At 39.7% G+C, this 13,533-nt stretch overlaps 1 protein-coding gene across 4 annotated transcripts in view; it reads left to right on the top strand.

Moving 5' to 3' along the window:
- Positions 1-13,533, top strand: part of GPSM2 (G protein signaling modulator 2) — a 110,338-nt gene that overhangs the window by 8,089 nt on the left and 88,716 nt on the right. For 2 of the 4 annotated variants that reach the window (XM_029618055.1, XM_029618054.1), the window contains exon 2: positions 10,752-11,066. The exons of the other annotated variants lie outside the window; for them this stretch is intronic. In XM_029618055.1, the coding sequence (XP_029473915.1) occupies positions 11,008-11,066 (59 nt within the window). In that variant the 5' untranslated portion in view covers positions 10,752-11,007. The remainder of the gene's footprint in view (positions 1-10,751; positions 11,067-13,533) is intronic. 4 annotated transcript variants of the gene reach the window in all.

Below are 13,533 nucleotides of genomic sequence, written 5' to 3' on the forward strand. Positions count from 1 at the left end.
GAATTCCTCAATATGACTTGGTTCTCTGGATAACTCCCAGAGGAGGAGAAACCAAATCTGTCTTGTCCAGAGGAGGCTATGAGGATCATGATCAAAAAGACTTGGGTGATCATGCAAGAATTTTTTACCACAAGAGGAGCTGGATGATGAGCATACAGAAGACTTTCTCTTTTTAATTTAGAAAGAAGGCACACACAATGCTCATTTGTCTTTTGGAGCAGAGGTTCTGGACCTCTCTAATAAAAGGAGATAAGAACACATCTACCACGGGTATTCTGCACTCATGGAATTTATTTTAAAATGTTAATTGCTTTACAGATTTCAGTAACTGCCCAAAGTGATGTGCAAAATTAAAACATTAAACTACAACACACAAAACAATGGTAATTCTACAGCTATCATTAAAAATCAATATCTGGTCATCCAGTTATCTTACCTACCATCCTCCTACACCCTAGAAATCCTATGTAACTTCATCAGTTCTCTCTTCCCTGATTTCAGTTGGCATCTTATTCCACTATATTGGCACTATTGAAGAAAATTCTTGATTCTGCTCTCTGCCCTCACCGGGGGAGTTGCACTATCAATTGCTGCCTAGATCTTAAAGGACGATTAGAGCATCTCCAACTCAACTGGTTAGATAACTGCTGGGAACAAAGCCCTCTAAAACTCGTGAATGCCAAAACCAAGCAATTAACCTTACAGCATGACTTTAATTGGTAGCCAGTGCAGTCGCCTCAAAAAGGACGCTGCAGCCTCCCTCCAAGATCTCCCACACAGAATTCTTGTGGCCGTATTTTGTATTACCTGCAGCTTCCTTAACACCCTCCCAGGTAAGCCCAGATAAAAGGCATTGCAGTAACTGATAGATTTAAGACTAATGCAAACACCACTGATCTGGAATATATGCTTTCCTGCTCCTCTGTCCATGAACCATTTGTGTGGTTCCAGGATCCAACTTTATCTGTCTGCCAGATGTTCTTGCCTAACAGATACATGGCTTTTTGGACTATTCTTTGAGAGAGACCTGTGTCCACATCTGGATAGCTTCTTGACACACAAGATACAAGCTTGTTCCTCCCTGCTTTATTTGCATGGAACTTTGCTACCTGATTGGCTGGCCAGCAAAATTGTCCTCATTCAGGGGCAATTTGAATTGGAGGATTTTGGAAGGAGATTATTCTGGCCAGATTTGATTGATACAGCCATCAGGGCAGTGTCCTTGAATTTTTTTGTAATACATTTTAATTTCTAGACAAGGACAGGCAATATAAAAATGTATAGCTTTCATGTGTGACTTTTGTAGTATGGACATTTTGAAGTTTTTATGTGGTTTTGTAGTTTGAATGTGCATTATATATGTTATGTAAGTGTCTTGTTTTTGAGGGTATTGTGTGTGTAGCTGTCAAATGATTATATGTTGATTAGTTTTCATCTTGTTCTTTGCTCTGGATGTAAGGTTAGTGTTGCCCTAGTCTTATTGATTGAGATATTGGTTTGATAATTTTTGTGAGAACTTTTGTTTTTTGATATAAAATCACAGTGCATATCATTAAGAATTAGATACTGAAGTTATTCTGAGCCAGCTTTTTATATAAAAGAGCCTTCCTGCCCCCCCCCCCCCCCCAGCAGGAAGGCTCTCTGGCACAGGTACTGGGATCATGGCAATGCTCTACTGGATGCAGTCAAAACCCTGTCCCAATTATTAGCTGGGATGCAGGTTGAAGCTTCTGGACCTTCTGCTCTCTGGGGTGAGAGCAAGGTCCTTGCTGCTAAGGCAAGACAGCTAAGGGTAACACCTCGTAGAATAGAAGTCTCATTGGCGCCCTAAATGAATACCTCCTAGATGAGGAGGGTGAGTGTGGACTAGCATGGAGAAGGTCTGAAGCACAGCACAGTGGCCTTTTTAATTTAAACTACTGGTGGTGGTGGTCTTCATTCTCATCTATCTCTTATGTGGGATTTTATGGATGGGTACTGCCACAGTCTCCTTGGGGGATTCAGAAACAGGAGGGTAACCCTAGCCTGGTGGCATCTAGACCCCATGAACTTCTGTTCCATGAGAGAGCTCTTCTCTCCCCCCTGGAAGATGACACTAGTTTGGAAGTTCTCAGAGCCAGTACCTCTTCAGGACCCAACATCGGGGCCATTCTGCCAGGTTATGTAAGTCTCCTGCAGAAGCTGGACCTCAGTTTGCAAGGCTACCAATTCACTGATGCTTGAAGTCCTGTAATACAACACCGCTTGGACACTTCAATTCCTCAAAAATTGCCTGCATAGGAAGCAGGAAGAATGGTCACAGTTTATTGGGATACTTGAGAAATATCTCATCTGGGCCTTTAGAAATTGTTGTGATACCCAAGATCAATGCAAGGGTGAGCTGTCTTCTCAGGCACCCTTCAGGGGTTTTATGGACGCAGACAATCTTTCTGCTCCCAATATCGGACAGGGACTGATGCAGATGTGGCCTGGCATTGGTACTCCTTGGTACTGCTAAAGCAGAGAACTTCGCCTTCATTGGATGGGAGGAGCTAGATGATCTATTTCCCTGACCGCCATGGCTGCTTAACATCAAGGGAAATTAATGCTTCCCACAATTTATTTATTTAATGTGTTTATATACCGCTGTTCTGTAATCAGTCAACGGTTTACAAAATCAAATAACATAGTGGCAAGTTACATAAAATCAAGAGAGAGAAATAACATCAATAAAAGCAAGCAGTGCAAAGGTAAAAAAAAACTTTATGAAATCAGAAGTAAAAGTTAATTCAAATTAAGATAAAAAGTTTAAGATAAAATAAGTAAAAAAAAAAAAAAGTAGGCCTCACTCAATAGTCCAGCTCTGCTGCATTTGGTGCAGCTCCTGGGCTCTTTTGATGTTGATACCTCTGATGCCAAAGAACTTCTTCGTGAGCTCTAGGTAGGAATGATGTTTTCTGGGAGTACTTTTCCCACACATACAATACTCCCAAGACATTATAGTCTTTCCCCAGGCGGAGCATACATCTATTATGCACTAAGGGTACTTTCTGATGCCTTTAGTCTTCTTTTTTCTTTTTCTTTTTCTTTTGGAGACATCCAGAAGAGATGTGAAAAAGCGAACCGAGACGCCCTGCAAAACTTCAGTTGAGAGAATCATGTGGCCATTTGGCTGCACAGAAAAGCTAAACCTGAAGGGTCCCCCTGTAACAACCGTGATGTGGGATGGTGCACACATGCTTAGAGCATGTCAAAAGCTTCTGACATGCTTAGAGCATGTCAAAAGCTTCTGACATGCTTAGAGCATGTCAAAAGCTTCTGACATGCTTAGAGCATGTCAGCTTTGAAGGAATCTTCAATGGGCACACGCCATCAGATGATGTCACCCATATGTGAGGACTTGTATGCTGCTTCTGCTTGGAGAAAATGCTTCATTCTATCCCAAGGTGCAAAAAGCAATACTGGTGATCCAATTATTTTTTGGCTAATCTTATTTAATAGGGCTTGCCTATGCCCTATACCTCTGCCCAGGGCTGGAAAATTCCTAGGTATTTAAAATTTATTGCTGGGGCTGAAGCAGCTGCCAGGTTACAGGAGGAAGGAAGGGGAAGAGGAGCAAAAAATTTCAAAACGAAAATAAGAGAAAACATTTTTAAAACTTAAATTCTGGTGCATGCTAGAAACGTTACATATAAGTGTGTTCCTTGCCAGATCGACTAAAATTCTGTGTTTGCAAGCAAGCGTTTTGGGTGGGTATGGGTTATGGTTACCTGGGCAGTACCTCAGGCAGGATCCCCTCTGGTGTTGCCACCCCCTGAGTGGGATTTCCCCCTCTGACATGAATGCTCAAAACTACTCGTACTGCTGCTGTAGAGCGTGGAGCACTGGCATTTCCTCCCCCCCCCCCCCCCCCCCCAAATCTCTGCTGGTGTTTTGGCATCCTCATGCAGTTGACCATCTTCCCTGCCTCTTCCAGTGGCCCTAGTGGTGAGTGTCTGTGAGCCACACTTTCCTCTTGCACTGTCTGCTTGTCAGTGGTCTCTGACTCTTCCTTCCCCCACTCTCTCCCTTATCCGCATCCCCATCTCCTCCTCCACGTTGCTAGACAGGGCTTGGGCTCCCCGCACTGGTCTGCCGCTCTGTTTCCCATCTCTAACGTTGCTTTCACTTGAGCAAGTGCAGCATGGGCTCCCCATTCACCATGCGCTGTTGGCTTCTCAGCTTGGTGCATGGCACGGGTTCCTTGGTACCGTGCTGCTTGGTGCCTCCCGTGCCATTGTGTATTCAGACTTCAAGCCATGCAAGTGCAGATCACAGGAACCCATGGCCTCCTAAATACATATGGATGGATGGATAGACAGCCAGCCAGATACACCTCTACAGTCACTTGTGCAAAATACACCTACAAAGAGTACAAAAAAGAAAAGGCTTTTTTTTTCTGCTGGTGCCATTTTTCTAAAATAATTTTAACCTTTGCCTGCTTTTCATACCAAGATTTATGTAGTTTCGTGACACACATTTGTTTGCTTGACCGGATCTAAAACACTTTTGAAGTTTATGCTCATAGTTTTTCACAAGACAATAATATGTAGAATGAGACCAGGCTTGAAATGAAGGTTGGGCAATAAAGCCTGTCGCTATGTTTTTTTTGGGGTTGTTTTTTTTTCCCCACTCGCCTAACCATATTGAGTTCCCTTGATCTTCTTGGGCCATCGATGGCCCAATATTGTGTGTGTGAGGCAGATCAAGGACAGCTCGGGCACAGGGAGAGAGGACCCTTTGGGGCCACCAGCAGTTATCGTCCCGCTGGCAGCCGAAGAGTGGAAGAGATCCAAGGTGGACCCCCTCCTGTTGCCTGCAAGAGCCAGTAATGTGGCCTCCGTTATAAAGCAAAAAACTTTGCCTGGTCCTGCTTGAGACACTAAACTGCTCTTATGTGCAGATGTGGACTTTGACCTGCTGTCTGCTTTTTGCATTGTTACATTCGTACTCTCAAGAGTGGGCTTCCCAGCTGTGGATGTTTCTTCACAATTCACCGCTTGTGCTAGTTTTATGCTTGGATTTATTGAGGAAAACAGAAAAGGAGCTCCTGTAGATTTTGATTTTCTTTGAAAATATTGACGTGAACAGCATTTGTTCAAATTTCATTTATTTTATTTTAAAATTATTATAAATTGCTTTAAAGCAAATCAATTGTATTAAGCAGTAAGTTTTTGTTGTATTAAAAGGATTCTAATCTGGTAAAAGAGAGCTTCGTTCCCTCCTTAGTTCTCAAAATGTAATATTTGGCGTTAAGAGGCAATTTGATTTTTCCTTTAACAAGCTGTAACAAATGTTTCTTTGTGTTCCAGGGGTCCTTTTATTCTGGTCCTGTGCTTTCCTTCCCATTAGTATAGAACTGCAGTGCGTAGTTGCTGAAATGTACTTATTAACATTTTTGTGGTGGTTCTATGTTTTTGCTACGCCCAGTTTCCTGCCCCAGCTTGTTCCTATGACAGTAAAACTATTTTATAGCAGCCAACTGTTCTTGAACGAAAAATGGGTTCTGTTAAAAAAAAAAAAAAATATGGACTCCGAACATTTTGGCATTTTTTATACATTTTTTATACATTTTTTGTCATTGAAAATAAGAACAAAGTGGTAAACATTCAATAACTAATTCAAACAGAGCACGTGTTTGTTTTTGGTTTTTTTATTAGGAAAGATGGTGAATAAGGTCCTAGGTTTGGTCATGTGAGCATGGTTTTTTTTTTTGTTTGTTTTTATTTGGTTTCTCAAACAGTGTTACTTATAAATGCAAATTATAATTTAGTGTGTCCAGTGGTGTATGCTTTCTAGCCAGAGCTGCATACATTGGGTTTGTAAATTTAGAAATAGAAACAGTGGTGTAACGAGATATATTTGTGCCTGGGGCAGGTTTCATGAACAGCATGACATTTCTGTGCTCTGTCATTGTTCACTGCGGTTCATACGGAAGTTCAGATTGTCTGTCTGTTTTTATAGTGATAGTAATCGTGGACTTAATTTCCACTAACTATTCTGCTGCCTAGTACTATCATCTGTAAAAATACCAAAATAAATACCTTACTAGCTTTAGTTTTGAATTCTCAGTTAGATACCTGGAGCTCTGCACGTAGGGTAGCTGCCTTCACACTGCCCTAGTTAAATCACTAATGACAAACTTTTTTCCATAGCACACTGAACTTAATGCAGTGTCTCCATACTGTTGTGAAAAGTTATCTGAAAATACACATTCCTAATAGTTAACGGAGTGCTAGTGGTGTTGCTATTGAAACTAGCTCCTCAACATTTTTTTTTATTACTGGATACTAAAAGGCTGAGGGTGGATATGATAGATGTCTATAAAATCATGAGATGACTAGAATGGGTACATGTGACTCGGTTATTTACTCTTTCAGATAATAGTAGGACTAAGGGGCACGCCATGAAGTTAGCAAGTAGCACATTGAAAAACAAAACGTAGAAATTTTTTTCACTCGATTACATTGTGTGTTCATTGTGGAGGATGTGGTTAGGGCATTTAGTGTAGCTGGGTTTGAATAAGTTCCTGGAGAAGTCTATAAACTGCTGCTAATCAAATTGACTTAGGGAATAGCCACTGCTTACTACCAGCTTTAGTAGCCAAGGAATCTACTTAATGTTTGCGTACTTGCGGTACTTGTAACCTGGATTGGGAACAGGATACTGGGCTTGATGGACCCTCAGTCTGACTCAATATGGCAACTTTTTATGTTCTCCCATGAGAACGTTGTCTTGTGCTGCAGTTCTTTAAACATTTTCTTTATTTTTCTGTTAACTTTTCTCTGGCATTTAGAACATAAGGAGTTGCCATACAGAGTCAGACCGAGGGCCCATGAAGCCCAGCATCCTGTTTCCCGCAGTGGCCAATCCAGGTTACAAGTACCTGGCAAGAACCCAAACACTAAGTAGATTCCATTCTACTGATGCCAGTAGTAGCAGTGGCTATTCCCTAAGACAGCTTGATTAATAGTTAATTAACTTCTCCACTTCCAAGAACTTGTCCAAACCTTTTTTTTAAAACCCAGCTACACTGACTGCACTAACCACATCCCCTGGCATCAAATTCCAGAGCTTAATTGTGCATTGAGTGAACAAGAATTTTCTCAGATTAGTTTTAAATAACTTCATGGAGTGCCTTCTAGTCCTCTATCTGAAAGAGTAAACTGATTCACATTTACCTATTCTAAACCACTCATGATTTTAAAGACCTCAGCGGTCTCTTCTCCAAGCTGAACAGCCCTAACGTCTTTAGCCTTTCCTCGTATGGGAGCTATTTCGTTCCCTTTATCATTTTGGTCGCCCTTCTCCGTACCTTCTCCATTGCAACTATATCTTTTTTGAGATTCGGTGACCAGAAATGTACACAGTACTCAAGATGCAGTCTCACCATGGTGTGATAGAGGCATTATGACATTTTTTGTTTTATTCACCATTCCCTTCCTAATAATTCCTAACATTCTGTTTGCTTTTTGGACTACTGCTGCACACTGAGCAGATGATTTTAAAGTATTATCTACTATGATGCCTAGATCTTTTTCATTGTGTAACTACAGCATGGGTTATTTTTCCCTATATGCAACACCTTGCACTTGTCCACATTAAATTTCATCTGCCATTTGGATGCCCAATTTTCCAGTCTTGCAAGATCCTCCTGCAGTATATCACGATCTGCTTGTGATTTAACTATTCTGAATAATTTTGTATCATCTGCAAATTTGATAACCTCACTCGTCATATTCCTTTCTAGATCATTTATAAATATATTGAAAAGCACCGGTCCAAGTACAGATCCCTGAGGCACTCCACTCTTTACTATTTTCCATCTTTTTCACCTCACCTTTTAACCATGCCTGTAATCATTTTGCCTTCCTCCCACCTTTCTTAATGCATGGAATACATATGGACTGCGCATCTAGGATTGTATTTTTAAACAATGTTCATGCCTGTTGTACACTTTTAACCTTTGCAGCTGCACCTTTCAGTTTTTTGCTGTTTTCCTCATTTTATTAAAGTTTCCCTTTTGAAAATTTAGTGTTAGTTGTAGATTTACTTATTATTCCCTTTCCAGTCATTAGTTTAAATTTGATCATGTTATGATCACTATTTCCAAGTGGCCCCATCACAGTTACCTCTCTCACCAAATCCTGTGCCCCACTAAGAATTAAATCAAAAATAGCTCCCTCTCTTGTTGGTTCCTGAACCAATTGCTCAATGAAGCAGTCGTGTATTCCATCCAGGAATTTTATGTCTCTAGCATGCCCTGATGTTACATTTACCCAGTCAATATTGGGGTAATTGAAATCTTCCATTTATTTTTGCACTGCCAAATTTATTTAGCTTAACACTTTTTTTGGTTGTTTTTTTTGTTTTTAACAAAGGTATTCCAGTTTGCTTGTTCTGCAGCCCTCCTTTCCTTTTGGACCTAATTTGTTTGTATATTGAGTTTGTAAATCGTCTTGTGGATTTACTTTAATGCTTTTTTTTTTTCATCTCTTAGAAATGAGATTCAATTACTAGTAAAAGACTTCATTAAAGCACAACTGTGACTTCAGAGGCTCTTCCTTGAAGACACAAGATCTCCCTTCTAGACTGTCATGATAGGTCATGTGACCTATTTCCAGACACAGAGCTATCTGAATTGGAGATCCTTTTAATTTAAGATGACTATTCATTTATAGGTCTTAGACAGCTCTAGTGTTTGTTTACCATTGTTTTGTAGGCTGTGATACTATTAGATAATTGTAAGGGCCTGCTTTTGGATTTAACAGCTGCTTATGCTAGTCACACTTAATGTGAAGAGTCCCTAGATCATGAGGAAATGCTAAAGAGGTTAGGGCTGTTCAACCTAGAAAAGAGATGGCTGATTGGGGGATATGATAGAGGTCTTTAAAATTATGAGAGGTCTAGAACAGGTAAATGTGAATCGATTATTAGTAGGACTAGGGGGCAATCCATGAAATTAACAAGTAGCACATTTAAAACTAATCAGAGAATTTTTTTCACTCAATGCACAATTAAGCTCTGGAATTTATTGCCAGAGGATGTGGTTAGTACAGTTAGTGTAGCTGGGTTTAAAAAAAAAGTTTGGTTAAGTTCTTGGAGAAGTTCATTAACTGCTGTTAATCAAGTGGACTTAGGGAATAGCCACTTCCAATCTTGGCGGCAGTTAACATGGGATCTACTTAGCATTTGGGTACTTGCCAGGTACATATGACTTGGATTGGCCACTGTTGGAAACAGGATGCTGGGCTTGATGGACCCTTGGTTTGACCCAGCATGGCAATTTCTTATGTTCTTATTTTTGAGTGTGGTATGACAATTTCCCTCTCGGTCTCTGCTTGGCCAAACATCACCCTTCCTTCCTCCTAGGCCTAGTCCACTACATCATCTGCTTGAGCATTTTTTTTGAACCTTACCGAGAGACTGGTGCCCAGCTCCAAAACTGGCGCACACCCTTTGTGACCGATCTGGGTAGGGATACATTACTTATTATAGAAGATACCAGAAGTGGGGGTAAAAAAGATTCACTTACTGCTTTGCTGAGCCATAAACCGCAGAGATGTGATATGTGACAATCGTATAACAAGCACAGATTGCCCACACATCCCGTGTCTGCTGTCTTAGTGCATGGTCCAGTATAATCATTGTTCACTAGTTTTAAATTAAAAAAAAAAATTATTTTTTTTAATTGTTTAAAACTTTGGAGCTTCTCTCTCAAATGTCTTGAATTGAGGAGACCTTCTCTCTTCTGAACTGACACTGGCTGTGTTTCAAGTACATTGCTTGGTATTAAGACTCGCACATAGACAAACGAAACAAAACATTTTCCTCTAAAATGGCTTCTGCAGCACGAACGTCATGCATGGGGTGGCCAGATGTTTGGGACAACTGCCTCACTAATTTTGGTGGCTGTGTGGCCTTGTGAGGGGCCTCACTGTTGCACTATGGAAGAACCAAAGAGGAAAATGGCAGTGCCTGGAATCGCCAACTAGCCGAAGTGGCAGAGACCTGCACAATAATAATGAAACGTGCTTGGGACAGAGGTAGAGGGTAGTGGGTAGGAACAGAGTTAAAGATTGGGTAAAAGACTTGGGATTGGGAGAGCTGGCAGTTGGTCTAATTTATGCTTTATGTTCCCAGAAGTAGTAGAGCTCCACAGAGGAAGGCAGCTGGGCAGCCTGCATGAGCCAATGGTCTTTATCTGCCGTCATTTACTGTGCTATTGTGGAAAATCAGGAAAGTCTCTAATGTCAAAAGAAGTTAAGGCTCTGAGGGAGCACGGGTAGACTGGAAAGTAAAGCTATGTAAATTTTATAGCATCGAGAACTTAGTCTAGGAAGGAGCGTCATATTTTGTAAAACTATTGTAACTTTTTTCTTTTTGTTCTTGATTTGTTGGGTAGCATTTATCTAACATCCTTTATGGATTAAATCCTGCTTTGCTCCAGGGAATTACAATGAATAATAATGGCAGCTTAATTAAAATGTTTTAATTTAGGCAGCATAGTACCTTGAGGGAAAATCTGTTCTCACTTTTCTTTTCAGATGCCTCCATGCTGGGATCACTATGGTTACAATGAGACACATGCTTCTCTGTCACAGAGCGATTTGAGACTGCACAGTCAGCAAGGCTTGCCTTTTTGCTGTAGTGTGTTGCAGAAGCGGAGGGTGGTTATGGGTTGCTTTTTGAAACTGAGACTTCAAGAAAAGCATCTTGTGTTCCCTTTGCAGACCCGCTGCTGACTGGAGTTGAAAGGGCCCACAGACACAAGAACTCGGGACAAATTTCTGAGCTGTCTGTCATTGACCTTCTTTTGCTATTAATAAAGAAGAGAGCATTACGTCTGGGAGCTTAAAATGTATTAATGCCAGCGCATTAATTTATTAACTGTGACAATGTTCTGAAAACATTCCTCCATCTCAAAGGGCTTGGCTTGCCCTCCACACACGTTCAGTATTAGCATTTCTTTGCTGATAATGCAACTCGATGGAGGAAAGTGTTTTGGTAAGCATGCGTGAAGATCATGGCTTTCATGTTCGTTACAGGTAAGGCTGGCTTTTACTAACATTCAGTAATTAGATGTCGGAAATTCTAGTATTTAAAAAAAATGTGTGAAAACATTGCACACTTTTAAATTCTAAATCACAAATTGCGCTTTTCTTTTGATTGCTATGTCATTAGTCTAACTTTTTTTTCTAAATTTGCATACATCATATTCAAAAGCAGCTTGACATGTTGTTCAGTAAATGTGATTCGTTGTAGAATAAATTTGAATGGTGTGACATGGTAGTCTGACCACCTCCCTGAGGCATTTGGGTGTGGGATTTTTTTTTAAATTTTGGATCTGAAGCCTTCATTTCTCACTCTGTAGCCAATGGAAATTAATCATGTTACTTGAAAAGAGCCTTGGTTTCCTTCACAGATTGGAAAAGCAGGCATCTGGCTCCTTTTCTTTTTTTTTCCCCCACCCTACACAAAACCTTTTTAAAATCCTGTCAGTTTTGCCCAAGGCGTTTAGAAAATACACACTGTATAGGGGATGGAAAGAGCAGCTGAAATGTATGTGGAAGAAGGCTGACAGGAAACTGAAAAATACAAAATAGTGAACACACATGATCATTACGCTTTTATACTGCTCACAGAACAAATTGTAAAGTTAAACATATTTACATGGATGGAAAATTGTTTAAAAAATCTGGGAGTCAGCTAAAAATGTTTTTGATCCAGGGAAATAGAACAAAAGAGGAGAATCATTTTTGCTTATTTTGTTTTTATGTGTTTTTTTTTATAAGGTTTTTTTTTTTTTTTTTTTTTTGTATTATAAATTTTATTGCCTCTTTTTTTGGATGATTTAAGCTGCTGTGAGTTCTTGGAGGAGAGGGGTATGGAAATTGAAAATGTAATGCAGTGTTAATTTTTTGGTGTGAAGATATGATATATGTTTTTGTGATCTGTTGCTGCCCTTTCTTTCCTTTCTAGCTAAGTATTCCAGTTTTATAGGGCCACCTCTACTCTCACTTTCCTTGGCTCATGAGAAGGGCTTGTGCTGGACCATAGTGGTAGCTTCTCCTCTCCATGCCTTAGTGGCAGGAGCTGTACTGGCCTCTGTGCCTAAAGGCAGATACTCCTGTATTTACTATTTTTATTTATTTTATTTAACACTTTTTTTTATACTGAACAAAATGTTCATCACTTCATGTTGGTTACATTATGACTAAGACCAGGTTTTAATCTTGGTCTAATAAAACTAGTAACTTTAATTATATAAAAGCACTTGTAAATTATCAAAATAGTAAATAAAATAAAATAAAAACTAAATTTAAAAATTGCCCCATAAAATATTAGAGTAAGCAAGACAATAATACAAAATAATAAAATACAGAATGTTTTCTAAAAGCTTCCATGCTATAGCTCATTAACGTAAGCATTTAATAACTAACTTAAAATAAGCGGGGCAGTCCAAAAATAGCACAAGAATTAACCTGGTTTGGAGGTAGGTCTGCTCCTATATGTATTACAGTTGGCATACCAGGGCTTTTTGGCAGCCTTTCTTTTGTAAAATTCGGATTATATACCAAATCGTTGGAAGAACCTTTAATCTAAAACATTGGTATGGTACTAAGTAATGTAAGGAAGTAAATTACTTGAATACTTTCACATATGCGAAATCTGCATGAAGGAGCGTCACAGGGTATCAGAAAAAGGGAAGGCTACATGCAACATGCAGGCCCGTGGAGCTCTTAAGTTAGAGCTGGACCTAGTTAAAGAGGGCAGATGAAGAAGCTTTGGGAACTGTAGACATCTGACAATCTGCAGAATGCTTAAGATGCAACAGCATATGGGCATCTTTATTGATAAGTTCTGATTCATGCTGGTGATCTATTGCCAAATGTGACCTCCTGGTGTTAATATTTGATTTGTAAGAAGATACAGTAGTCCCTTTTGGTAATGGGTACATTTCTAACAAATTGGTTCTGAAGAAGGTTTGTGATGACCCAAAGTTTCACATGAGGGCTTGCAGTACTTTGTTCAGTTTGACTACCCAGGTGTTAAATTGTGGAGAGTTTCCAGTCTTGTTGCTGTGCGTCTGAGCTAATCCATGTTAATTTAACACCATCAAGTTCATTAAATTGATTTTCACTAGGGATTTGATGAATACAAATGATGTTCATTCAGTAAGATGTGTTAGAGCAATGCTGAAGTCAGTAAATGTTGAGTATATGAAAAAAGTTCTCTAGTAACTTAATTATATGTGCACTAATTTAAATCAAAATGTGCAGAGAATGGGCATGGATCCCTGGTGTTTGACTATTACTGGTATAGACATTGTCTAAGCAGTTCGTTTTTCACAACAGAGGATGAGTGCAATCTTTCGATTACAAACCTGTAGAAATTAGGTGACAAGTGATAAATACTTGGATTGAGATTGTTTAACTATAAAATTGTATTTCATACCCTGCTTGTCATTTTACATAAATGCACCCACGGATACAAATGATACAGATTGCAACA

The sequence above is a fragment of the Rhinatrema bivittatum genome, chromosome 10 (genome assembly GCF_901001135.1).
Source record: "Rhinatrema bivittatum chromosome 10, aRhiBiv1.1, whole genome shotgun sequence".
NCBI classification, from domain to species: domain Eukaryota; kingdom Metazoa; phylum Chordata; class Amphibia; order Gymnophiona; family Rhinatrematidae; genus Rhinatrema; species Rhinatrema bivittatum.